Source organism: Anomalospiza imberbis, chromosome 5 (genome assembly GCF_031753505.1).
Source record: "Anomalospiza imberbis isolate Cuckoo-Finch-1a 21T00152 chromosome 5, ASM3175350v1, whole genome shotgun sequence".
NCBI lineage: Eukaryota > Metazoa > Chordata > Aves > Passeriformes > Viduidae > Anomalospiza > Anomalospiza imberbis.
The window spans coordinates 43,712,675-43,733,960 of record NC_089685.1 but is presented as its reverse complement, the minus strand read 5'-3'; the positions used below and the strand labels follow the sequence as shown (position 1 = coordinate 43,733,960).

At 40.5% G+C, this 21,286-nt stretch overlaps 1 protein-coding gene across 1 annotated transcript in view; it reads right to left on the bottom strand.

Annotated features, from left to right (window-relative positions):
* PLXNC1 (plexin C1) overlaps window positions 1-21,286 on the bottom strand; it is a 70,927-nt gene that overhangs the window by 10,206 nt on the left and 39,435 nt on the right. The window contains exons 16-24 of the mRNA XM_068190388.1: window positions 21,051-21,152; window positions 20,595-20,698; window positions 16,771-16,812; window positions 16,109-16,233; window positions 15,367-15,565; window positions 13,821-13,967; window positions 6,272-6,449; window positions 4,985-5,088; window positions 737-791 (exon numbers count right to left, since the gene is read on the bottom strand). Of these exons, the coding sequence (XP_068046489.1) occupies window positions 737-791; window positions 4,985-5,088; window positions 6,272-6,449; window positions 13,821-13,967; window positions 15,367-15,565; window positions 16,109-16,233; window positions 16,771-16,812; window positions 20,595-20,698; window positions 21,051-21,152 (1,056 nt within the window). The remainder of the gene's footprint in view (window positions 1-736; window positions 792-4,984; window positions 5,089-6,271; window positions 6,450-13,820; window positions 13,968-15,366; window positions 15,566-16,108; window positions 16,234-16,770; window positions 16,813-20,594; window positions 20,699-21,050; window positions 21,153-21,286) is intronic.

The window sequence follows — 21,286 nt, the reverse complement described above, 5'->3', positions numbered from 1 at the left end:
GTGTTTAAGTCTCTAAGAGTGCTGAGTGTAGGTGGGCTGAGGTCAGGCTTGAACACAAAGGCTGGGAACAGACATCTCAGTTTTGCTGAGGGAGAGGCTGCCCCAGTGAGATGCACATGTCACTCCTAACTTTGATGATAAGGAAGCACATATTAGGAGTGTGTTTTTTTCACAGGGACTACAGAAAGTTCTACCCTCATCCACCAGCGGGGTTGGAGCAACCTGCATCACAGGGCTAGGTGAGATGAACTGGCCCCCTGTAACCACCCTTTATCTTCTGACATGCTGTTCAGACAGCAGAATCAAAGCTTTCAGAAACACACTCCAGAGAATAAGGAAAATTACCAAACAGTGGGGGTTTTATCATTTGTTTTTCTGGACAGTGCAGCACTATGTCTGTGATGCACAGCTCTGGGCACCAGGGAGAGAGAGTTGTTCCCTCTCTTTGTGTCACCTGGACTTCCTGCTTTCCTGCCTATGAGCCTGTATCTCTAAGCAATCATTTGCTGAGGACTGTAAGCCCTTCTGTCCTTCTTTCCTTTGCCTTCTTTCTTCCTTTTAGGCCCACTGTGCCTGCCAGAGGCCCAGAGCCAGGGCTCTTCATTTGGCTCAACTGTATCAAAGTACCAATTGCTCGGACCCGCTATTGACCAAGATACAATCTGTCAGAGTTCAGTTCTCTGCATTCCCAACCATTCTGCACAAAAGTTTAAATGGGTCACAGTGAGTTTGTTACCTGATCGGGTATTTGCCTTCTTTTTGAAGACTTTTATGGTTGCTCCATTTGAAATCTGAAAGAAGAAACAAACACATCATGCTGAAACAAAAGTGCTTAGAATTCCCAAAAGCCTCAGTTTCATTTCCTCTGTCCCTCAGCCTGTGGCAGTGCAGGATAGCCCAGCCTGCTTTGTTCTCACCACAGTGTGCACAGCCTTTAGCAGCAGCCAGGGCTGGGCTTTCAGGCACGGGCAGTAGCTGCACCTTGTCAGCATCACCCAGCCAGGTGGGAAGGCGTCTCTTCCAGTGCATCAACCTTGAAGACCTTTCCCTTCCTTTGATTTTTCTGGTTCAGCCCATATGTGGACACTTTCATTTTCATGTATTGCTCTGTGCTGTTTCTTGCATCCATTTTTCTATAGATTACTTAGGTTAAATTCTCTGCATCCAGTGCAACAGAATCTTATGGGAAGGTGAGGCAAAGAGGTGCACACAAAGGTGAAGTCTCTTCCGGTCCCCTTTCTTTCAGCTCAGTCTGTTCTACCCATGTCCTGTGGAGGGGCCATTCTGAGGATTTAGCCTGGTGGTCCCAAGAACTATTTTCAAACTGAGCAAAATATTTATACATCATAAGATCAAGATCCATATCTTGCCATCTTGGGATTTCTAGGAAAAATCTACCTCCTCCTTCCCTGAATTTACTGTGTTGCCAGGATGTTACACATTATCTTAAAACAAACTGGCAAGCCATGCTTTCATTGTCAAAGAGTAACTAAAAAATGGCTCCCACTAAGAACTATACCACTGCTCTGCTATCAAATGTTGAGTCTTGCCAAGTGCTAGTGTACTTGCCTCTATAATTACAAAAACAACCGGCCAGTTCTAGGAAGAGATCTCTGCCAAAATAATTTAAGTGTTTTTTAAACCTTGGCAGACAGCCTGGTGTGAGAAACCAGTTTAAACATTAAGATACTCTATCAAAAGCTGTGTCTTGTGCCAAAAAAAATCTGCACTTACATTTGCTCCTGGAAAGTAAATGCAATCTATTTTATGATTTTTTTTGCAGAGATTCCATCTATCATACAGACTTTCAGAACTATTTTAGATAGCACAGAACACTAGAAAACCACACTACAAATAGGAATATGCTCTAAGGTTGGCTTGTGAGGGGATACCAACACCCAGACAGTCCTCCTACTTGGCCCTGAAGACAGATAAACAGGAACAGTGCTACCCAGCAGATTACCCCCTCCTGGAGCAACGTGGGTAACAGGCTGCCTCCATTCCCTTTCCAAGAAGTAGGAGGGCAGCTCAGTGCTGAAATGTGGTGACTTCTGTCCCCAGGGAGATGAGCAGAGCTCACAGGGAGAACCGTGCTTCCCTCCAGGAATCTGAGGCATTGCTGCAGAGCAGCCATGACCAAAGCCCACACTCCAGGTTTCATTTTTGGGACAAATTATGCTTTTAGCAGCGAGTAGACTATGCTTTCCCTTCTTCACCATTACTGCAGCAGCCATACTTGCTATTTCTTACAGTATGATCCAATTTTAAAAAAAATCCATTAAAAAAACCCCTTCTTTTTGCATCTTTCTGTCTAAATCACTTTTTGTGGTAGGCTGCTCCCATGGACACCTGAAAAAAATTTTGCTTTGTCAGTTGCATTACTGAGTGGGACAAAAAGGGAGAAGAGAGAGCTCTTCCAATCCAGACAACATGGAATGCAGCTACTTTGCTAAACAGAAGACATGGTAGTGTGGCTCTATGCCTCTTGCTCCCCAGGCCTCCTGTCCTCACTGTAATCCAGTCTTTGCCAGTGAGCTCCCAGGATCACATTCAGTTTTGCTTGATGGGGCTCTGCCTGCTCCTGGAACGTGTGATACCCTTAACAGTTGAGAAACTGGAGATCTGTGACTTGACAGCAGATCTGAAAGTGACTGTCCAGCTCTCTTCTTGTGTGGGGAATAGGATGTCAAGATAATTATCAGCTTTCTTGTCATGGCTTGTAGTTATTCTCATGGAAATGATAGTACAGACCTCATAAATAAACATATTGATAAACCTCCTAGAAGTCAAAAAATTAGAGCAAAAGTAGCACACAGGCCAGAGGCATAAGAGAATCTAACAGTACAGTGGATTTTTTTTTTCTTCACAAACACTACACAAAAATGCAAATGTACCATTCTTGAATATTTTAAAAGTCAGTGCAGAAACTAAGTGTACTTTTTCAAGATTGATTGGTGACTCTGGGACCTTCACAACACAACCCTCATGCTCCAGTGTCTTTAAAAGGTTTGATGGTACTTCCCAGTTTCAAACATCTGGTTACTTTCTAGCATTTAAGGCTGGTAAACAAAAAGAAAAATTCAGGCTTGCCACAAAACTTGAGGCATTGTTGAAATTTAAGTTGGAATGTCTCAGGCAAATGTTACTGCCCTCATAGAGTGTATGCAATGCTCCTTTTTCTTGCTATCTAGACACTTTTACATTCCTTTTTGCATCAATATGCATACAAGAAAATAAACTAGATATGCTAATGGCTAATACTTGCCACTAAGCCACTGCCTAAAATGCCACTGAGCTTTAGCCTAAAATGTACATTATTTTGTCAGTGTCAGAAAATATGAACTAAAATATGGAAGAGACATGCAGTACAATTTCCATAAGGCAGCTGCTAAGCTATAATTAGTGTAGTTACAGCTTTGCAAAAACAACTGCGCCTCCTACCTAACCTCAGACAAAACATGGGCTGGGACAAAGATACCCCGGGATGACAGAGACCAATGGAACAGGCTTACTTGCCATGAGGTCTGACGCCCATGAGCCACAGCATGCCATGAGCTCCAGACGTACAGAAGGCTGCTGGGAAAAGCAGGGAGCACCTGCAATAGCTGCCTGTGGTAAAGAGGGCAGGTACTGCTGCATTAGACAGAAGTTCAAATACCTAATCTAATTCAAATCTACACTGACCTGTGCTGCACAGGCTCAAACTGCAATACCACACTGTCCTATTTTGTACAAAATCTCTTCAAGTGGAGTGGAGGAGGTCACACATTCATCTATAGACAAGATTCAAGACAGACACAGGAAAAACCACTGGATGGTGACTCAGGACATCTGGATTCACTGCTGAATCCCTGTGAGGTAAGGAGAGCAACAGATGCCTACAGAAATCTGAAAAGTGACTCCAAATGAGCTTGCTTCAGATCTAAGCAATCTTGTTCTCTGCCCAGGATACAAAGTCCTGCTAGAAATCCTTGTTTCTCTATGGATGGCACAGTATTTGCTCATGCAGACAGCAACATGTTCTTTGTTGGCTCAGGTTCCTCAGCACCACACTGCACTGCACAGCACAGACCTATGGCAGCAAAACTTCTAAGTCAATAAAAATTTATGGACTTGTTAAGAGCCAGACTTTCAAATTCAACGAGGCACGAGGAAAGATCTGTAAAAGCACTCAGCATGATAACCTCCATTTCCAAAATCTATCTGTAAGCATCACATGTGAACTTCCATATCACCTGAGGCCAATCACCTGCTGCACATTTTCCTCCAACATTTCACTCTCTATTTTGACTGGTGTCACCGAAACCTCCTTAGAGAGGAAATACTGCTTGCTACGCTTTCACAGCATGCTACACTCAGGAGGGCTCTGCCACCAGTTGCAGTTTTGTGTGTTGTTGCAGTGATGGACAGATTATTGCAGCATTGCAAACAACCTCTTTACAGGGGCAAGTGGAAGCAGAGGGGAAGACATGGTACAAGTGCCAGCAGCAGATGGAAGCAGAAACAGAGAGAGAAAAAAAAAGGCAAGGAGACTGACATAGGAGCTATCAAGAAAAGAGGAAGAAAAGCCATCAATCCTTTTTATTCTGATTTGCAATGAGATTTCAGAAGTATCAATACTGCCTGTTCAGATAATCAAAATATGAGGTAGGATGAGGTAAACAGTTGCTCATGGTGCAACAAAAACTCAACAGCAGAGACTCAGAAAGACCCAAGGCAATGTTCATAGCTGGAAATCAGATTCTGTTTTAAATGAAATGCTTGACAGAAGTAACAGTTTACCTGGTATGTTTGAACCAAGCAACCCTGCAACAAAGAAACCTCTGAAAAGTAACAGAAAACATGACTCATTAGCAAAAATGTTGTGTGCCACTTAATTCTTTCCTTCTGTTGATGATGCTCAGCTATGACTTCAAGCTGCGCAGATCACATTTGAGAGCTGTGGAGAAACATCTCAACTCATTGGCCTGGCTTCTGTGCTTACCTCATAATGGCCGATGGTATTTAGCTTCCTTATTCCATCATCCATCACCTCTGAGGAACCATCAATATCTAACAACTCTCTTTGCTGCTCCTCAGACACAAGTTCTGCAGTATGACAGCAACAGAAAACAATTACACCCCAATGGCATTCTCGCTGTACTGATATTTGTAAAGAAAAACAACACCTAACTATTTTTGGACCAGTGACTCCCAACTGAGCTGCTTCTCTCTATCCTTGTGCTAGGTCACATGAAAGTGGTTTTGCACTCCCACTCTTCTGATTCCTTTTCTGGGGTGACAGCCTGGGTGGCTTGCCTTTCAGCAGGTTTTGGTGCTTCACTTTGTGTTGGTCAAGGCAGGGTTTTTGGAGGTACTTTCACCTAATTACTATTCTGCTGCACAAGTGTGTCCTGCTGTTAAGGTTACACTGGGACTAGAAGAAAGGTTCCACAAGCCACTAAAGAGATCACTAAAATGAGCTGTACAAGACTGACATAGTACTTGTGAAGGGCGGTCAGGCACTTGTAAAGGATATAGACATCAGATATGAAAGTAAATTATGAGCACTTGCCAACACAGAGTCTGAGATGGTGAGGAAGTATCGACATCTTAGGGACCAAGTCCAGGAGGTGACAAATGCCAACAACACAGAGTTAGTTAGGTTTCCTACTAGGGTACGTGGGAAGTGGTATGGTGGTGGTAGCTACAGACCTTGGGCTCTTGAAAACCCAACAAGGAAAGGTGGTTTGACTCATCTGCTGGAACAGCCTTATTTACATCTGTAGATATTGCAGGTGACTTTGTAAGTCACAGACAAACTATTATATAAACCTAATCTGACTATAAATAAGATTTATTTGAAGGCTCTTCTGATCAAGGGCAATGTAGGTCTGTAGGAAGGAAGGAAGGGAGGTAGGAGGAATAGTAGATAGGCATTAAAATACTTGATAATCATGATATGTCATCTTATCCACTGAAAAAATGCAACAACCAGCTGTACTTAGGTGGACAGGCCAGCCATCTTACTGACTGAGAAAAGGAATAGAGAAATTCTATATGCATAATAAATAACATAATTGTTAATTGCAATGCTGAAGTCCTTGCAGAAGAGAAGCAGATACAGCTTCAGTGATCTAACTGGCAACATAAATAAATTTAGTGTTTGCCTCGAAATTCCTCACAAAAGCTACATTCTTTACGAACTCTGAAAAGAATCAAAGCCAAAGGTAGGCATTCCACAACAGACCAGTCAACTCCATGAAAATACAACACAGTGAGATTCGCTTACCGAGACCAATTTCATCCAGCTGAAGACCATAGAGAAAGCCATTCTTATTAAAGAAAGCCTGAAGGCTCTTCTCCTTGGCTTGACCTATGGTGTCACAGTCCAGAACATTAACTTGAATAGTTTGACAGGCATCTCCACTCTCATTTTCTGGAACTTTTTCAAAGATAATGTTCACCGTCTGGGAAAAGAAATACATGTTATTCTTACTTACAGGGAACATCTGACATAGGAAATCTACAAACTCCTGACAGATTTCCAGCACCCAAGAGATTTTCAGCATATTTATTATTAAAGTTGTTTCAAATAAAGATTATTTGAAGGAATTACACAAAGAATTTAGAATCCTTCCTGTTTATAAAATGAAAAATAGATATATATATAGCTATGTATTTCCAAGAGTGTATTTTGTCTTCTGCTTTTATGCAAACGTATTTCAGTGAATTACCAAAAAACAAGAGATAAGGAAGAATTACAATGCATGCTCTAAAAAAAGCAGATATTTTATGTAAAATGGATGCCTTAACAGCAAAATTGTAAGCGACAAGAGATCTGATAAGGCTGCTGAGTAAGCAGTCACAGTAAGCATGATTGAATCTGAGTGGATAGAAAGCAGCGTTAAAATGCATATTTACACCAGCAGATTATGCTGAGTGCCTTACATGTGTAAGGTGTACACAGAAGGTATACCTCCCCTGGAGGTGTCAGCGTCTGTCTGCGCACAGCCCTGTCTCTGGAGGCAGCACAGACAGGGCTGCCACAGAAGCAATGAAAAGAGAGAGCAGGTTGCAGCAGATAGAATCCAAAGTGGTACAGATCTGCACAGAAAAGTGCATTGTGGTCCATTTGTTGTTATCTCAGCTCAAACACCCATGTCTGGTTACAGCACCCCTGCCCTTTAGCTCACAGCTACTCTTGGCTGGGACAAAACTCCTCTGCTAGACTGCAGCTGAGCTGAGTAGGGACTGGTGGGAGGTGCCAGTGACACTGAGCGACCATCTCCAGGGAATGGTTTTTTGGTCAGGTCATATTTCTGATCAGGTCAGGCAGATTAACTGCTAGAAGGCAGGGAATAAGGGATGAGCACAGAATTGCTAAGTTGTAATTGTAATTGCCAAGCAATAACATCAAAAATTTCCAGTGCTACGGCCTGCTCTGTGCAATGAAATTGCTGTCCAGCTACATGGACACAGATGTTCTGCTGGAGATATCTTGGGACAGAACTAAAACAAGTGTTTTAGGTGCCAGCACTTGACTGCAAGTGGCATAGGAAAATAAATATACTCAAACCATTCTGGCTGCTGAACGGTTCTGGTATAACATTTATCTTCTGACTGAAACGAGAGGACTCCAGGTGTGACTGAGAAGGACTGAGAATTAAAAACAGGAAGCAAGTAAACAATTTTTTTTTCTCTGCTGTCATGTGAAGGAAAGAATTTCTGTCCAGGTTGTTGCAGGGACAACTTTTCTATCTTCTCAGAAAAATGGGTAGTTATTAATAGTTGTAGAATAGTATTTTCTGCTTATTACCCAGCAAGAGCGGAAATTACAACATCCTACTGGTGAAAAAAAAGTAGTCCAATGCAACAAAAATTAACTTTACTGTCTCTACAGAAGCAAAGGGACTATTAAAAACAGAGTTGCAAAACTATTGAGGTTATGATTTAAGAAAGACTAGGATGTAACTGAAGTAACAGGAAACAACTTAATCAGGACACTGAGATGTTTAATTGTGAGGAAAATGAGTCCATGGAAAGGACAGATGGAACAAGAGACAAGGATATGTGGGAATTGCAAAAGGAGAAGTAGACTGTACACCATGCCTCAGGTTGGGATTTCATGCAGAAAATTAGTAAAAAATATATTGGCACAGCAGTGAGGGAGTCATGCTTGGTTAGGCCCACAGACCAACTGTACAGACAGCAGTCCTGTCCTTGACTCTGACTGCCCTGAAGTCATGTAGGATTAAAATGTGGACAGGGACTAACTGTATTTTGTCCTTGGAAGACTCATTTTAACCAGTCTTTGCCCCTTCTAGTCTCTGAACTGAACTTTCTGAAGTAGCTCCTTGCACTTTAACTGATGTTGATTTAGCTCTACATCCTTGGAAACATTCCTTCCCTCAGATGATCCTTTCCTTCTAACATTATTCCTACACTGCAATATTCATGTTCCTGTTCCTGCTTCACTTTCCACTCCTTTTAAACCTTCAAGAGGAATTGTCTATCTCTCTTTCTCCTTTCCTTTTCAGCACATACTCTCACACAGGCTCCACAGGAATGTGCAGCCTCTTCATTAGCACATGAGAGCCCTCCCATTCCTGCTCCACTCCCTGTAGGATGACAGGACTGCGAAAAGAGAGTAGTCATCCTTCATGTAGGTGGAATACAAGTCATGTATGGAGTCCTTAAGTGAAAGTATCCACAGTGTGAGGACAATAGGAATGCTTTATAACTCAAAGAAGTGGTCAGATGGGAAGGAATATTTAAACACATAAAAGTCTCTAAGCCATGAGAGCCAGATGGTTTTGCTTATATGATTTCCTGCAGAAGTTAATCTTAAGTGATAAAGCAATTGATGGGGAGCTAGGAAAGCCAATTATTATTAAATTGTCCCTCTGCAGCTGAAGTTTTCATAAATCAGATTCAACCTCTCTGACAGCACAGTCCCTGGCTTTAGAAACCATTAATCAGAAGCTGACAGTCACAATCACTATACTTAGACACATAGAGTAGAACTAGAAAAAGAAACAGAAGTTACTGTAAAATTATGAAAGCCCTTTTATGAACAGCTCTGGAGGTCAGAAAATATATGAGAAATCAGAGGAGAACATGTGAAAGTCAAAAGAAAATATCATCAAGCCTTTTTCTAAGCTCTCTTCACTTTGCAGAGGAAACAAAAATACCATTAACTTAGGGAAAGGTTCAGGAGAAAATCATAGAACCTGGTTCAAGCTAATAACAGTTAGAGATGAGACTTCACACACTAGGAATTATGACAGCAAGACAAAGTCACAGTACTTTTCAGAAAAGCTTTAATACGGGTTGCAAGAATTGTTAAAAGCTACTTAAGGAGAAGGTGGCACCTGCAACTACTTGTATAGGAGCTAGCTTGGAACCTAGCTACAAGACAGGAACAAATCTAAAAAAAATGTATTTTCACTCATGCAGTCACAGAAATAATGACATTTGAAGACCGTGTTTGCAGATGGCTTTTCAGACTTGTAGTTTCCTTGAAAATTAATTTCACACAATGAATTATTTAGCAGAGCTATTAATAACTATAGCGGATAATAAATGAGATGTGGTTTAATAAAGCAATATGATAATATCATATTTTCTTAGAAATAAACAACAATAATCTGGGCTATTCAAGGACTCTTATTCATTACCCTATGCATCAGCTATGCATCTGAACAAATCTTATTTCCATTTATCAGACAGATGGGAAAAAAACCTAAAAATCCTCTTTTGATTGGTGAAAGTAGGCAATTTATGTAAAGAGTCAGTACTAGGATGTACCACGTAACAAAACTGCCTTAAAACTACTCCCATCTCTCAGACTATGAAATACAATCAACAGGAAAAATCAGATTGATTGTATGACCCTTCTGCAGCAGCCAGAACAGTCACCTGTGAAGAGGTTATGGAACAGCTATAGAAGAGTTAGCCAAATGGCACAGAAAATGGTGCAGGAGTTAAATTTAGGCTAGATGGGCACTACACAAAGGAAAAGTTGTGCTGTTGATGCTGCCATATATGACACTCAATCTGTCTCGAATGCAGAGGATTCTCCTGTAGCAAATATCTGCACTGCTCACTTTGTAGTGAGGGTTGCTGTGTTCTTTTCTGCTGACAAAAATCCCCTTATGTCACATGCTTTTAATAGCTTTCTTATCTCTCACAAAGTGTGACTAATAATACCACAACCATGATGTCTTATTAGGAAATTGGTTTCCTTGTCTCTGCTTTACTCCCTTACAGCCCACCCACCTTTTTTTGACACCTCTCTTTTAACTCATAAAGCAGTTGAACACTTTAAACAACCTTCCACTATGTGGTTTTGCATCACTTTTGATGAAAAGCAGTTGGCTGAACAGGAGAATTAGACCATTTCTTCCCATCTAAAAATGCAAACACATTTCAGCAAAGCATAGAACAGCCCAAATGCCTTTTTTAAAACAAGCAGTTTTAAAAACAAGCAGACTACTCGAAGGAATACTGGAGCACTAAGTCCACTGTAAAAAGTCTCCCTTGGTTTCCCACAGGAGATACACCACTGAGAACGTCTCGCATTCCAGGCTGGCATTTTCTATTCAAGATGAAACTCTTCAGTGAAATGCTAGCTCTCAGCTGTGGAGCGCACTCCTTCATCAGTCATTGAGCAAATTATCTGCCGAGGGGTGCAGCTGCTTGTCTGCCTCTGAGAGAGCAGGCTTGCTTCCTCAGTGTGAGAAAAGGATCCATGACACATCCAAGTCTCTTTCAAGGCAGCTTTATTTCTCAGTACTCAAATATAAGCACAGCATTAAAGAGCACAGCTTCACAGCCCATACTTGACCAGAGCTTTTAGAAGCATCTTTCCTTCAGTTCCTCCATTTGAGTACGTACTTCAGCAGCCTATCTCTGTTCAATGCCTCACCCTTTCTAGCAGAGAGGATTAGCAGTAGGGTGTTGGGTGACCCAAGGTCTATGGCCTTTTAAAAAAAGGCATGGGGCCCTGCCAGGGAACAGCTCTAATGCAATTCAAACACGACATGTTTCTAGGTTCTCTTTTTTTTTCTGGTTACAAATGGCCTGAATGTTAAAAAATCTCTCCTGATCTGTGGAACTCACCCTGATTTTTAGGAGCCTGTCTACATCCTGCTTTTACTGGTTTGGAACTGAACTCCCAATCCTGAAAGGAGAGATTCTCATGCAGAGCACCTACACCCTTGTTTGTACCCTGTTACTGATTTGAGAATTGAACTCCCTACCAGATATAACCCTGTATCTTCAAGTGCCTACACAGCTTAAAAAAAATCTGGACACCAAATGGCTGCAGATTTGCTTCACCATCCCTATAACCCTCTTTTTGGGTGTATTTTTTTTTTAATGCTTTGCTCTGGAGAGGTAGATTTTAATGCATTGCTATTGTAGGGCTGGGGAAAGGGGAAAACCAAAATACCAACAAAATACTGCAAGACTCAGAATGTAACTGCAGTGAGCAACTGTATAAGTGCACTTGAAAACTCAGATCAGAATTTATTCCATTTAGAAAACAAAACCTGCAATCCTTTAGGCAGAAATGTTCTTCCACAGTAAAGAGAAAACAACTGGTTCCCAGTCTGCAAGCTTACAGGTCCTGCACATCAATGTAGTGCATCTGAAGTGGTGTTATTGAGAGAAGAAAACTGACTACTTTCTCTTTCACCTCCTGTTAAATGCTATTTTTGAAGGGAGAATGTGCGCAACTGGCTTCCTTCCCCAGCCCAGAAAGCCTCCACCTAAGTCTCTTCACAGCAGTTTCAGCTTCCAGCATAAATCTCAGATAAACCACCAAACAAAACCGTTTCCCAGTCCAGGCAGAACTACAGTCCTTGAATTTCATCTCTGCAATTTTATTGCAGGAGTCCTCTCTCCTTTTGTGATGGTTTTAAAGGGAACATTCAGCACTTCTCAGCTAAGCCCAAGGAATGCTGCACCTAAACTGGAAAGCTGATCTGTATTAACCCTATAGCTGCATCATTATCTCCTATTCAAAAGCAGGAATACAAAGTACAAAGGCAGGAAACAAGGTTCAAGAAGGGCTGTAGGCTCTCACTTCCTCATTCATCTGCAGAGTGCTCCCCAGCTATAGCAAGTCCTTCAGACCACTTACCTTTTCTCCACTGCAGTCTGACCACAAGACCCTATCAGTGACTGCATGCATAGAAGTAGCTCTAGAAAAAGTATTTAAGGTTCTTCAGCAGCTTCAGAGTCAGCTATCCCCCCAAAGGGGCTCTCAATTCGAATGTGTGCTATATCTAAGAAAATGTTTCCATGCAGTCTGCTAGTAACAGGCATATTGAGATTGCTTGAAAATGCTCTGCATCACCACTGCATTTTGCATCCTATGGATACATACAGCAATACATTTAAATTTACTGTGGATCTCAAATACATTCCAGAATGCAGCACGCAAACAAGGAAACCAAAGATCTTGGATTATGTATTCAATTTTTAGTCACAAACTTCCTTTCCAAAGGTACACTCTGGTAACTTAGCTTGAAGTACCTTCAAATGCAGCCTCTAACAACAGCTTTTTAATAAGAAGATTTGACTACTGCTTTATCAGTTTGAAGCTTTCATTAGAAAATGACAATTCAGAAATGACTCACAGAAATGTTGCCATTTCAGTGAGTTTCCTATGTGGCCCAATGAGAGAAGTCCAATGGACTTGTGACCACCCAAATTTTCCAGGATCGTGTAGTCTACTCCAGTATATGGCATCTTAGCATTTCCAAGTTCCTGCTTCAAAACAGAAGACAAGCAGACCTGGAAACTTCAGCCCTACCAGAGACTTAGCACATGGGTTCTGAAAAGGACTGAAAGGACAGCACTTGAACTGTCCTTGCTGTGGCCATTGCTACCTGCCAACTTCTGCTCCCAAGGTGTGAAGCCCACTGTTCAGTGCACTTCTCATACTCCTCTTTATGTCACATAACTCTGACTGGAAGCTAGGAGTTAAAAAGCAAGGAAGCTACAAAAATAACTAGAAATACAAAATACACATTTTATAGTTCTCAGATCTAAAATCACTTGGAAACTCTGGAGCACAAGAGTGCTCTGGTTATTCTGAAAACCCTTTTCAGACTTCCTAATCTAAAAGCCACAATTTTTACATGCTCCAAAGTGCAATATTCCTGCTATCCCTTCTTATCTCACTGTCACAATGACAACCAGTAATGGAACTCCACCTTTCAAAGATGTTTGGGTGCAACTGGAAAACAGGAAGTACTTCTTAGGTTCTTTGAGAAAGGCAAGAAAATCTATGGTCAAGTTCAGAAGCTTAGCTAGACTTATTTTCAAGCAAGCAACTAAATAAAATCCACCATGCTGTAACCTTGCTAATTTGAAGATTATTTGGTGTTAATAATATGGAAACCCACTGCAAATCATTGCCTGAAGATTAGTCACAAGTAAACACAATAGAAAAAAATCCTCCGCATTCCATTCTTTCATTCATTCGTAAAGTGTAGTTTAGTTTAAATTCTAAGCAAGTTTATATTTTTGTAGTATGCTTTAAAATAAGAAGGATTTTTTAATATCCTAAGACTTCATTAAACCTACTCTTTGGTGATTAATGCATGCTGTGAAGTGAAGAGTAAGTGCTGTTTTTGAAATGTATATCAGAGAAACACCAGCTAGCTAAACTCTTAGCATGTTTGGAAACTTTGTCAGCAATAACAATTTTACTATCTGGGCACTTAACCACTACCTTAGTGTCTTAAGAGTCTTATTTTAGCTTCTTAGAAACAGAGAAAACATTACAGCTGTCTGTGCCTGGAGGGAACACAAGCTAGCAAACATACCACTGTTTTGAATTCAGACACTTGCCACAGCAGCCAGTCTTCGTTAAGAGTGTACAGGGCTTTGCAAGTTATTGCGTCAACAGGTCCTTTGTTTATCCTCTGATTGAGGGTTGTCACCAGCAAATAGAAAGGTTCACCAATTGTCTCCTAGGACAGGAAAAAAATACAAGAAACATTTATTTTTGTAATCATTAAATGAGCATGAATAACTAGAAAAAAATCAAGTGTAACAAATGGTGTTATTTCCTTTAGAGTAACTCATTATCTTGCAATTATAAAAGAAAATCCCTCCAAGCAGATTTTTCTAGCTATTTGTTTAACCTCCATCTTTTGCTTTTCAGTGTGAAAGTCTCATGCAAATAGCAAGGGACATCTGGAGTGAGTGGCAAGATAGCTCACAGCTCCTTGCTGTGCACAAGCACACTACAGACAAGCTGCTCCTGCTCTACCTGGCAGACACTTCCTAGTTCCACCAAAGAGTGGGTGGGGGGTGAGGCATGCACATGTTCACATGCATACTTCAGCTACTTCCATTTTCAGTCTTTTGAGAAAACAAGCTAACAATTAGTTTCATTTTGAACTGGTATCTCCCTTTATTTTTCCCTCTGAAAAATGTTTTGGGAGCAAGCTGGTGGGACTTACCCTGGGGTATCAGCAAAAGAGGAAATGAACCCGGGGATTTCCTCTCCTGCCTAAACCCCAGGGCTCAGGAAAGCACCTGAGAAAGGAAGGATGTATGTCTATTTCCACGTGACACCATTCCTGCAGCCCAGCCAAGGCATCTCACTAGCACAGCTCTGTAAAAATGTCTGGTGTATTGAGAACATATCTCTGACAGTTCCTTGGCACTCTCCTCAGTTCCAGGAAACCGCTGTGAGCTGCTGAGCCTCAAACAATTCTGCTGCTGTATTAATGCAAGCACTGATGATAATGATACCAACAGTGTGATAGCATCACATTGATAGGAGAGACAGGAAGAGTAACAAAGCACTGAAACCAAGAACAAAGTGCTATCAGTCCCTAAAAAATACAAATATTAAAATGAAACTAAATGCTTATTTTGTTTTCATTTGAAGTAATTTAGCTCTTGAAATCTGCAATACTGCTTGGAGGTTGAAGAGATTGGAAAGAAGTTTAGTTTTCCAAAGGATGGTATTCCTTAAATCTCCATTTCTCCATTTCTTTCCAACAACTCGCATAGATGGGTACCACTGCATTTTATCAAGTGTATCAGTCTTTTAATATGATCACAATACATCTCACTGGGCTGAAATGCCTGTTATGAGAAAAGGATATGCTGGAATTACAAAATTACCCAAATCTTGGCCAAATACATGACACGATCATTGCTTGGAGATGTGCTCTTTTCCTGCATTCCACTAAAGTCACCTAAACAGCTAAGTCACCCAAACTAGAAGAGTGCACGCTTATAATGTTAAAATGCTAGACTGAATGCTTTAAACTGACCCCTCTGACAGCTCATATGAAAAAAATCAATTAAAGAAATTCCCTGCATATCTCATGTAGTGAAAAGATGTACACGTACCCGGAGAAATCCAGAAAGGCAGACAGACATCCAGTTTGTCAGCAATTTTTCTACTACAGATTCAGTTCGTCTGAGCAGGAGCTTAGGCTGTACATTGCTTGATTGCTCCATCAAGTCCCTTGTCAATACTTCCAAAATATGGGTCAGATAAACTAGCTTAGTTTGTAATGCAATAGTCAAGAAGGATGCAAACAAGCACCTATGGGGGGAAAAAATAATGCTATAATTCTGGAATTTCTCTTTCAAGTCATCTTTAATAAATGAAACACATTTTAGTGCAGTTCATATCCTAAATTCTTCCTCCTCAGGCACATAAAGTGTCCACTGTTCTCAACAAAAATATAAAAAATGCAAGTCCATCTGCTCTTGTAATTATTTTTTAAAAACAGAACGGTGTCTCTAAATTTAATTTTGCAGAACAACACCTGCTTCAGTGACAGAACATTTCTAAACTGCAGAACTGTTGATCTAACTGCAGGAAGTGTTTACAGTTTTGAACTGAGCTTTCCTGCTCCTTTGCCTCTTTGTTTATATGTACAAACATTCCAATTTCTCTTTAATTGCTTGTTTTAATGGCAATGTTTTTTCTTCCTCAGTGAGTACAGATGGAGAAGGAAAAATGCTCCAGAGTACTGCAAGCTTGTTTTGCAAAAAGTAGCAAATATATTTGTGTGCTACAACCCATGTTGTTTTTTCTTGCTAATTCTTTTTCTTGAAGATGATAAGCATAATCATACTATACCTGTCTTTCACAGAGAAATTTTTCTGCTTTTCAAGGGTGTGAATGAGAGTAACAAGAAAGTTCTTGTTACAAATTAAAGCATGCAACATGTTGAAGCTTTCATCCTTGCTCGTTTGGTCTCTGCTCTGGAATAGTTAAACAAAAATAAGCAAACTGTAGTTTGGCTATGATGGATTCTTAATGCTCATAAAAAATGGAAAGAAACATATGGGATAAGATCCTGGAGTCATTTAAATCAGTGGGAATTTTGCATTTATTTAAGGCATCTCGGGATTTTACCAAAAATGCATTTATGTTTGTGTACAACACAGAATATACATGTGAAGAGCATACATTTCTGCCCTATACACAAAGCAATGCCAATAGTTAAGTTTGCCCATCATTTCCTATTATGAGATTCTGTTTTATCTAAGTAAGTCAAATATATATTGAAGCCAAATTTTATCTAAGTAAGTCAAATACACATCATCATAAGAATTTTATTATGCACCTTACACTTCAAACTCCTTTTACATATAAATCCATGTAACCCCCCTCATGGAGGAAAGGGAACATATTGAAAATGCAAGCTGATGTGTTGCTCTAGGACAAAACTGAAAGAAGGGATACAATCACTCTTGAAAAAAAAATTAATGAAGGCATATCACACTACATCAGCTTACCTGTGGCATTTCTTCACTGAAGATGGATGCAAAGCCTCCTGACTAAAATATAAGGGGATATTTATCATTCATAAATACACCAAAAGTTTCTAACACATGTATGTTTATCACACCAAGCATGTTCCTGATACTACTTGAAACAAAACAATGGAAATGTCGACTTCTAGCAGATACAATATAAAAACTCTACACAGTAACTTCTGCAAAGGTGCTGCCAAAGCTCAATGGAAATTGAACTCTCAAAAAATGACCCGATATCATCTTCAATGTGCTGTGTGTGTTACTCGATGCTGCTGTGCTACACTCACACAGCAGTCAACCAATGCTCCCCAGGAGGAGCTGTATGTCACCGTCATCTGCAAATGTGCTGGTGTGCAAGGGGTGCTGCAGGCTGCATCCTTCCTGGCTGGCAGCGATAGCCTTTGGTATACAGGGCTGCCGTTAATGAAGTGACACTTGAGCTCATCTGCTTCCATTCATTTCAAGGCACTCCATGAATATTCACTAGTGAACTCGACAGGAGGTCCATGCTGGCAGTCTCCACTGAGGCACAGGTGCCACCACACATCCAGTCCTAGCAAAAGCTCTCACACAAAAGGAAGGCTCCAGTTCTCAAACACCTTGTCAATGCCTCTTGAGCAACAGATCTACACCATTGCCTGTTATATGCTTTATCTCACATGCTGGCAGCCACTAGTTTCCTTACAGCATCACAGAATGGTTTGGGTCATAAGGGACCTTAATGATCATCTAGTTCCAACCCCACTGCCGTGGGTAGGGTTATCTTCTACTGGGCCAGACTACATAAATCCCCATCCAATCTAGCACTGAACATTTCCAGGGATGGGGCATCTACAACTGCTCTGGACAACCTGTTTCAGGGCCTCATCACCATCATCATAAGAAATTTCTTCCTCATGTTCAATTTAAGTTTATCCTCTTTCAGTTTAAAACATTTAGCTCTTGTCCTATCACTACAGGCCCTGGTAGAAAGTCTGTTTCCATCTTTCTTATAAGCCCCATTTTAACTGAAAGGCTGCCTTCCTGTCAGAAGGCTGAACAATCACAGCTGGCTCAGATATCCTTCATAGAAAAAGTGTCCCAACCTTCTGAGCATTTTCATCACCCTCCTCTGGACCTGCTCTAACAAGTCCATGTCCTTCTTGTGCTGGGGAACCTCAGAGCTGGATGCAGTGCTCCAGGTGGGGTCTCACAGGGCAGAGAGGGAGAATCACCTCTCTCAGCCTGCTGGCTGTGCTTCTTTTTGATGCAGCCCTGGGTATGATTGACTTTGGGCTGTGAGCACACACTGGCATCTTACACTTAATTTTTCATCTACATACCTGATTGTTCATCCCTTCTTTTCCTCATTCCTCCTGCTCTATTCTACCTTACCAAGCTCTTCTTCCTTTTCCTCCACTGGCTATTTCCATTTCTCCAGAACTGAGACCCTAACATCAACTATCAATAAAAGACACACACACACATGCACATGTAGAGTGAAAGAACCAGAACTGTATTAAAGGTTAAAATGTCTGTGAACAAGGAACAAGGATTGGAGCATTAAACCAAACAATGTGTGAAATTGAGGGAAAACAGAAATAATAAGACAAATTTAACAAGCAAAGCAAAAATCAGGCTTAGCATCAAGAACATTCTAAGAAAATATACAATATCCATTTAAGACCTACAAGCATTAAAAGCTATTAAGCCAGATCAAATATAGAAAACTGAAGCAGTGGGAAGCAACAGGCTGAGAACAAAGATGGGGTTGATCACTCTTCATTTTAGGTATGGGAGTCACTCTTTAAGCAACTTGTCCCATCCTAAGGGAGATGCCTCAGACAAATGGGATGAATTGCTTTCCTGAGCTGCCCATCTCTGCACTGACTACAGAAGATGCTCAGTCAACAGTTTCAATGCTTAAACAGCTTAGGTTAGATGAGACAAAGCCCATCAGTCACACTGGAGGGCACAAAGAGTGCAATATGGACATCACTCAAACACATGCGGTTAGTGAAGGAAGTAGTGGTTTGTCACTTTGACCCTTCTGTCAACCCTTCTGACACTCAGTTGCAATATATACCCCACTGGCTTTCGGTTCTTCTACAATATTTGTTCAGTGGAGCACTGCTTTTCTGCCACATTCATACAACACAAAGCATGTTTGGACACTCCTGCAATGTAAATAGTAAGTACTCAGCAGAAGAAATTGGTATACAACATTTTAAGTAACTTGCCTGACACTGTATGTTTGTAGAGAGCTAACAGTAGCAAGTGTACCTTCGTGGGATAAGTATTTCAAACTGAGACAAAATCCAACTGAAATAATTTCCAGGATGTGCAGTGGCATGAGACTCACCAAGGCAAAACAGGAGCCCTTCCCATTTTTTCTTTACAGACTGCAGCAGAGTGGCAAATTTTATACCTTTTTTTCTTAACTTTTTTATTTGCATAGAGTACAGCATTTCCACTGAGTCAGCTTCTACAGACTATTACTGTTTTGACAAGAGAAAGTATAGGAAAAGGTATATTCTTAAGAATAAAACTGCTATTTTAATGCTAATATGCCTGGCAGCAAAACAAACAGAAAGAAAAGAGATGCAGGCAGTAAAGTTTCTTTTCCACTTTCTTCAAACCACCTGGCGATCCTCTAAAAATTAGCCTGGGGGCATAACAGTAGTACTAGCAGAGATATTTCCAGTGTCCTTTGGTGTGAGAACTGGACGCAAATTATACAGGGATTTTGCATATGTAATTGCTAAATATTATTCTGCTTTGATGTTTGGTATTTGGTGTTGTACAAAAACCAAAGGCCCTGATTCTGCACTATCACAGGTATTTAAACTTTATCACAATGAGCCTTTACTAGGATCACAAACAGCAATAAAGTGAAGCACTGTGCAGACAAGAGTGCAAGACTTGGCTGCAGCAGTGATGAGTAATACATGAAGCCTGGTAGATAATTCACATCCATACCAGTTATGCCCTAAACTAACCAAGTTTCTACTTACTGGTGTCAGTCATACAGGAAAATATCACCAGTTGAGATCACAGCTTCTGCCAATTGGATAAATGCTTGTAAGCACTGGTTACCATCACAATATAATATTGAAAGCTGTGGCAAAGGCACTTATCAGCCTCCTAAGGTGCCACACAGGCAAAAAAAAAATTAGTAAGAGAAGTAAAACATTCAAGAGAACACCTCTTTAGTCATCTGATGCAGTGGCACAAACTGCTTCAATGAACACTGAAAATGTCTGCCTCTAAACTGGAAAACACTTAACTACTTATGTCATTTCTAAGCATTTGAGCTGCAGCCCTTTGAATCAACATCTTACCATTTCTGCCAGCACCTTAGTGTAGAAAGTCAGGACCATCTTAGAGCCATTTCTTCATCCCACAAGTCTAATTAGGAAGTGTCATGATGTTAGCTAGCATGTTAGCTAGCCTGACTGTTACTTTAATTAACTAGAGCATTGGAAATTAAAGCATGGGAACAAAAAAAGCAATGGATAAATTATAGCTTAGTTAAGATGGCCTGAAAGGCAAGCAGCTCAGTGAGGCTGAACAAAAAAGAATGGATACACACACAACCCTTGAAAATTCAAGAATACTGCTTTAGCTACAGCACAAAGGCTTGGCTAAATATAGAGATATATAGCTTTAAGTGTTCTTTGGTAATTCTTGATTTAAGAAAAGTTTCTTGTGAGAACAAAGTGCGATTACTGTGTAGTATTTTCTTTAGTTATGTGATCCTGACCTTCCTTAATTTTTTTTACTATTAGTCAGAGCTGACATCTGAAAGACTTGTAAATATTTACCTCTGGAAAGAAAGTTCTAAGAGCAAAATGTTTGTAGTCAAGGAAGGGAACCGTTCCAAAACTATCCACCACATCTAATTCATCCATCTGCAGTTCAGCAAATCCTGAAAAAGCACCCCCCATCCCCACCCAGAGAGTTAGTTTAGTTGACACAAAATCAGCTTCACAACTATAACTTGGCCCCAGTAGATACTCCTTCAAAAACAATTTTCAGGGAAGATGGGTTGTTTTTACAGCTGAAGCTCTTATGAATTGGAAAGTAGCAATCTACTTTTTTGTTGAAGGGAATACTACATGCAATCCTATTAGCTCAGTGCTATCTGCTACTGCAGTGCATACAATATTAAGCAGAACTCTGATACAACACAAAAATATTCTAACAGCTACAAAATGAAAATGTTTATATAATGTGAGCTTCTTGACAGTTTCATTTCAGAAAATACGCTGTAGACCTACCCTCGCGTATTTCCTTACGAATCTCATATTCCAGCAGTTCAAGTTGCTGACTCTGTTTACGAGTTAACTCTTTGGATTTGTATCTAGTAACTATGAATGCCGCTAAAAAGGAAGAAAAAGAGACTCTGAGTACAGAAATCACAGAACAGAAAACTCCTATACAAGACATAATTTATTATCAAGAAACAAAAAGATTAATGTATATTTGCACAATTAGTGTTTTATTGTCCCTGTGC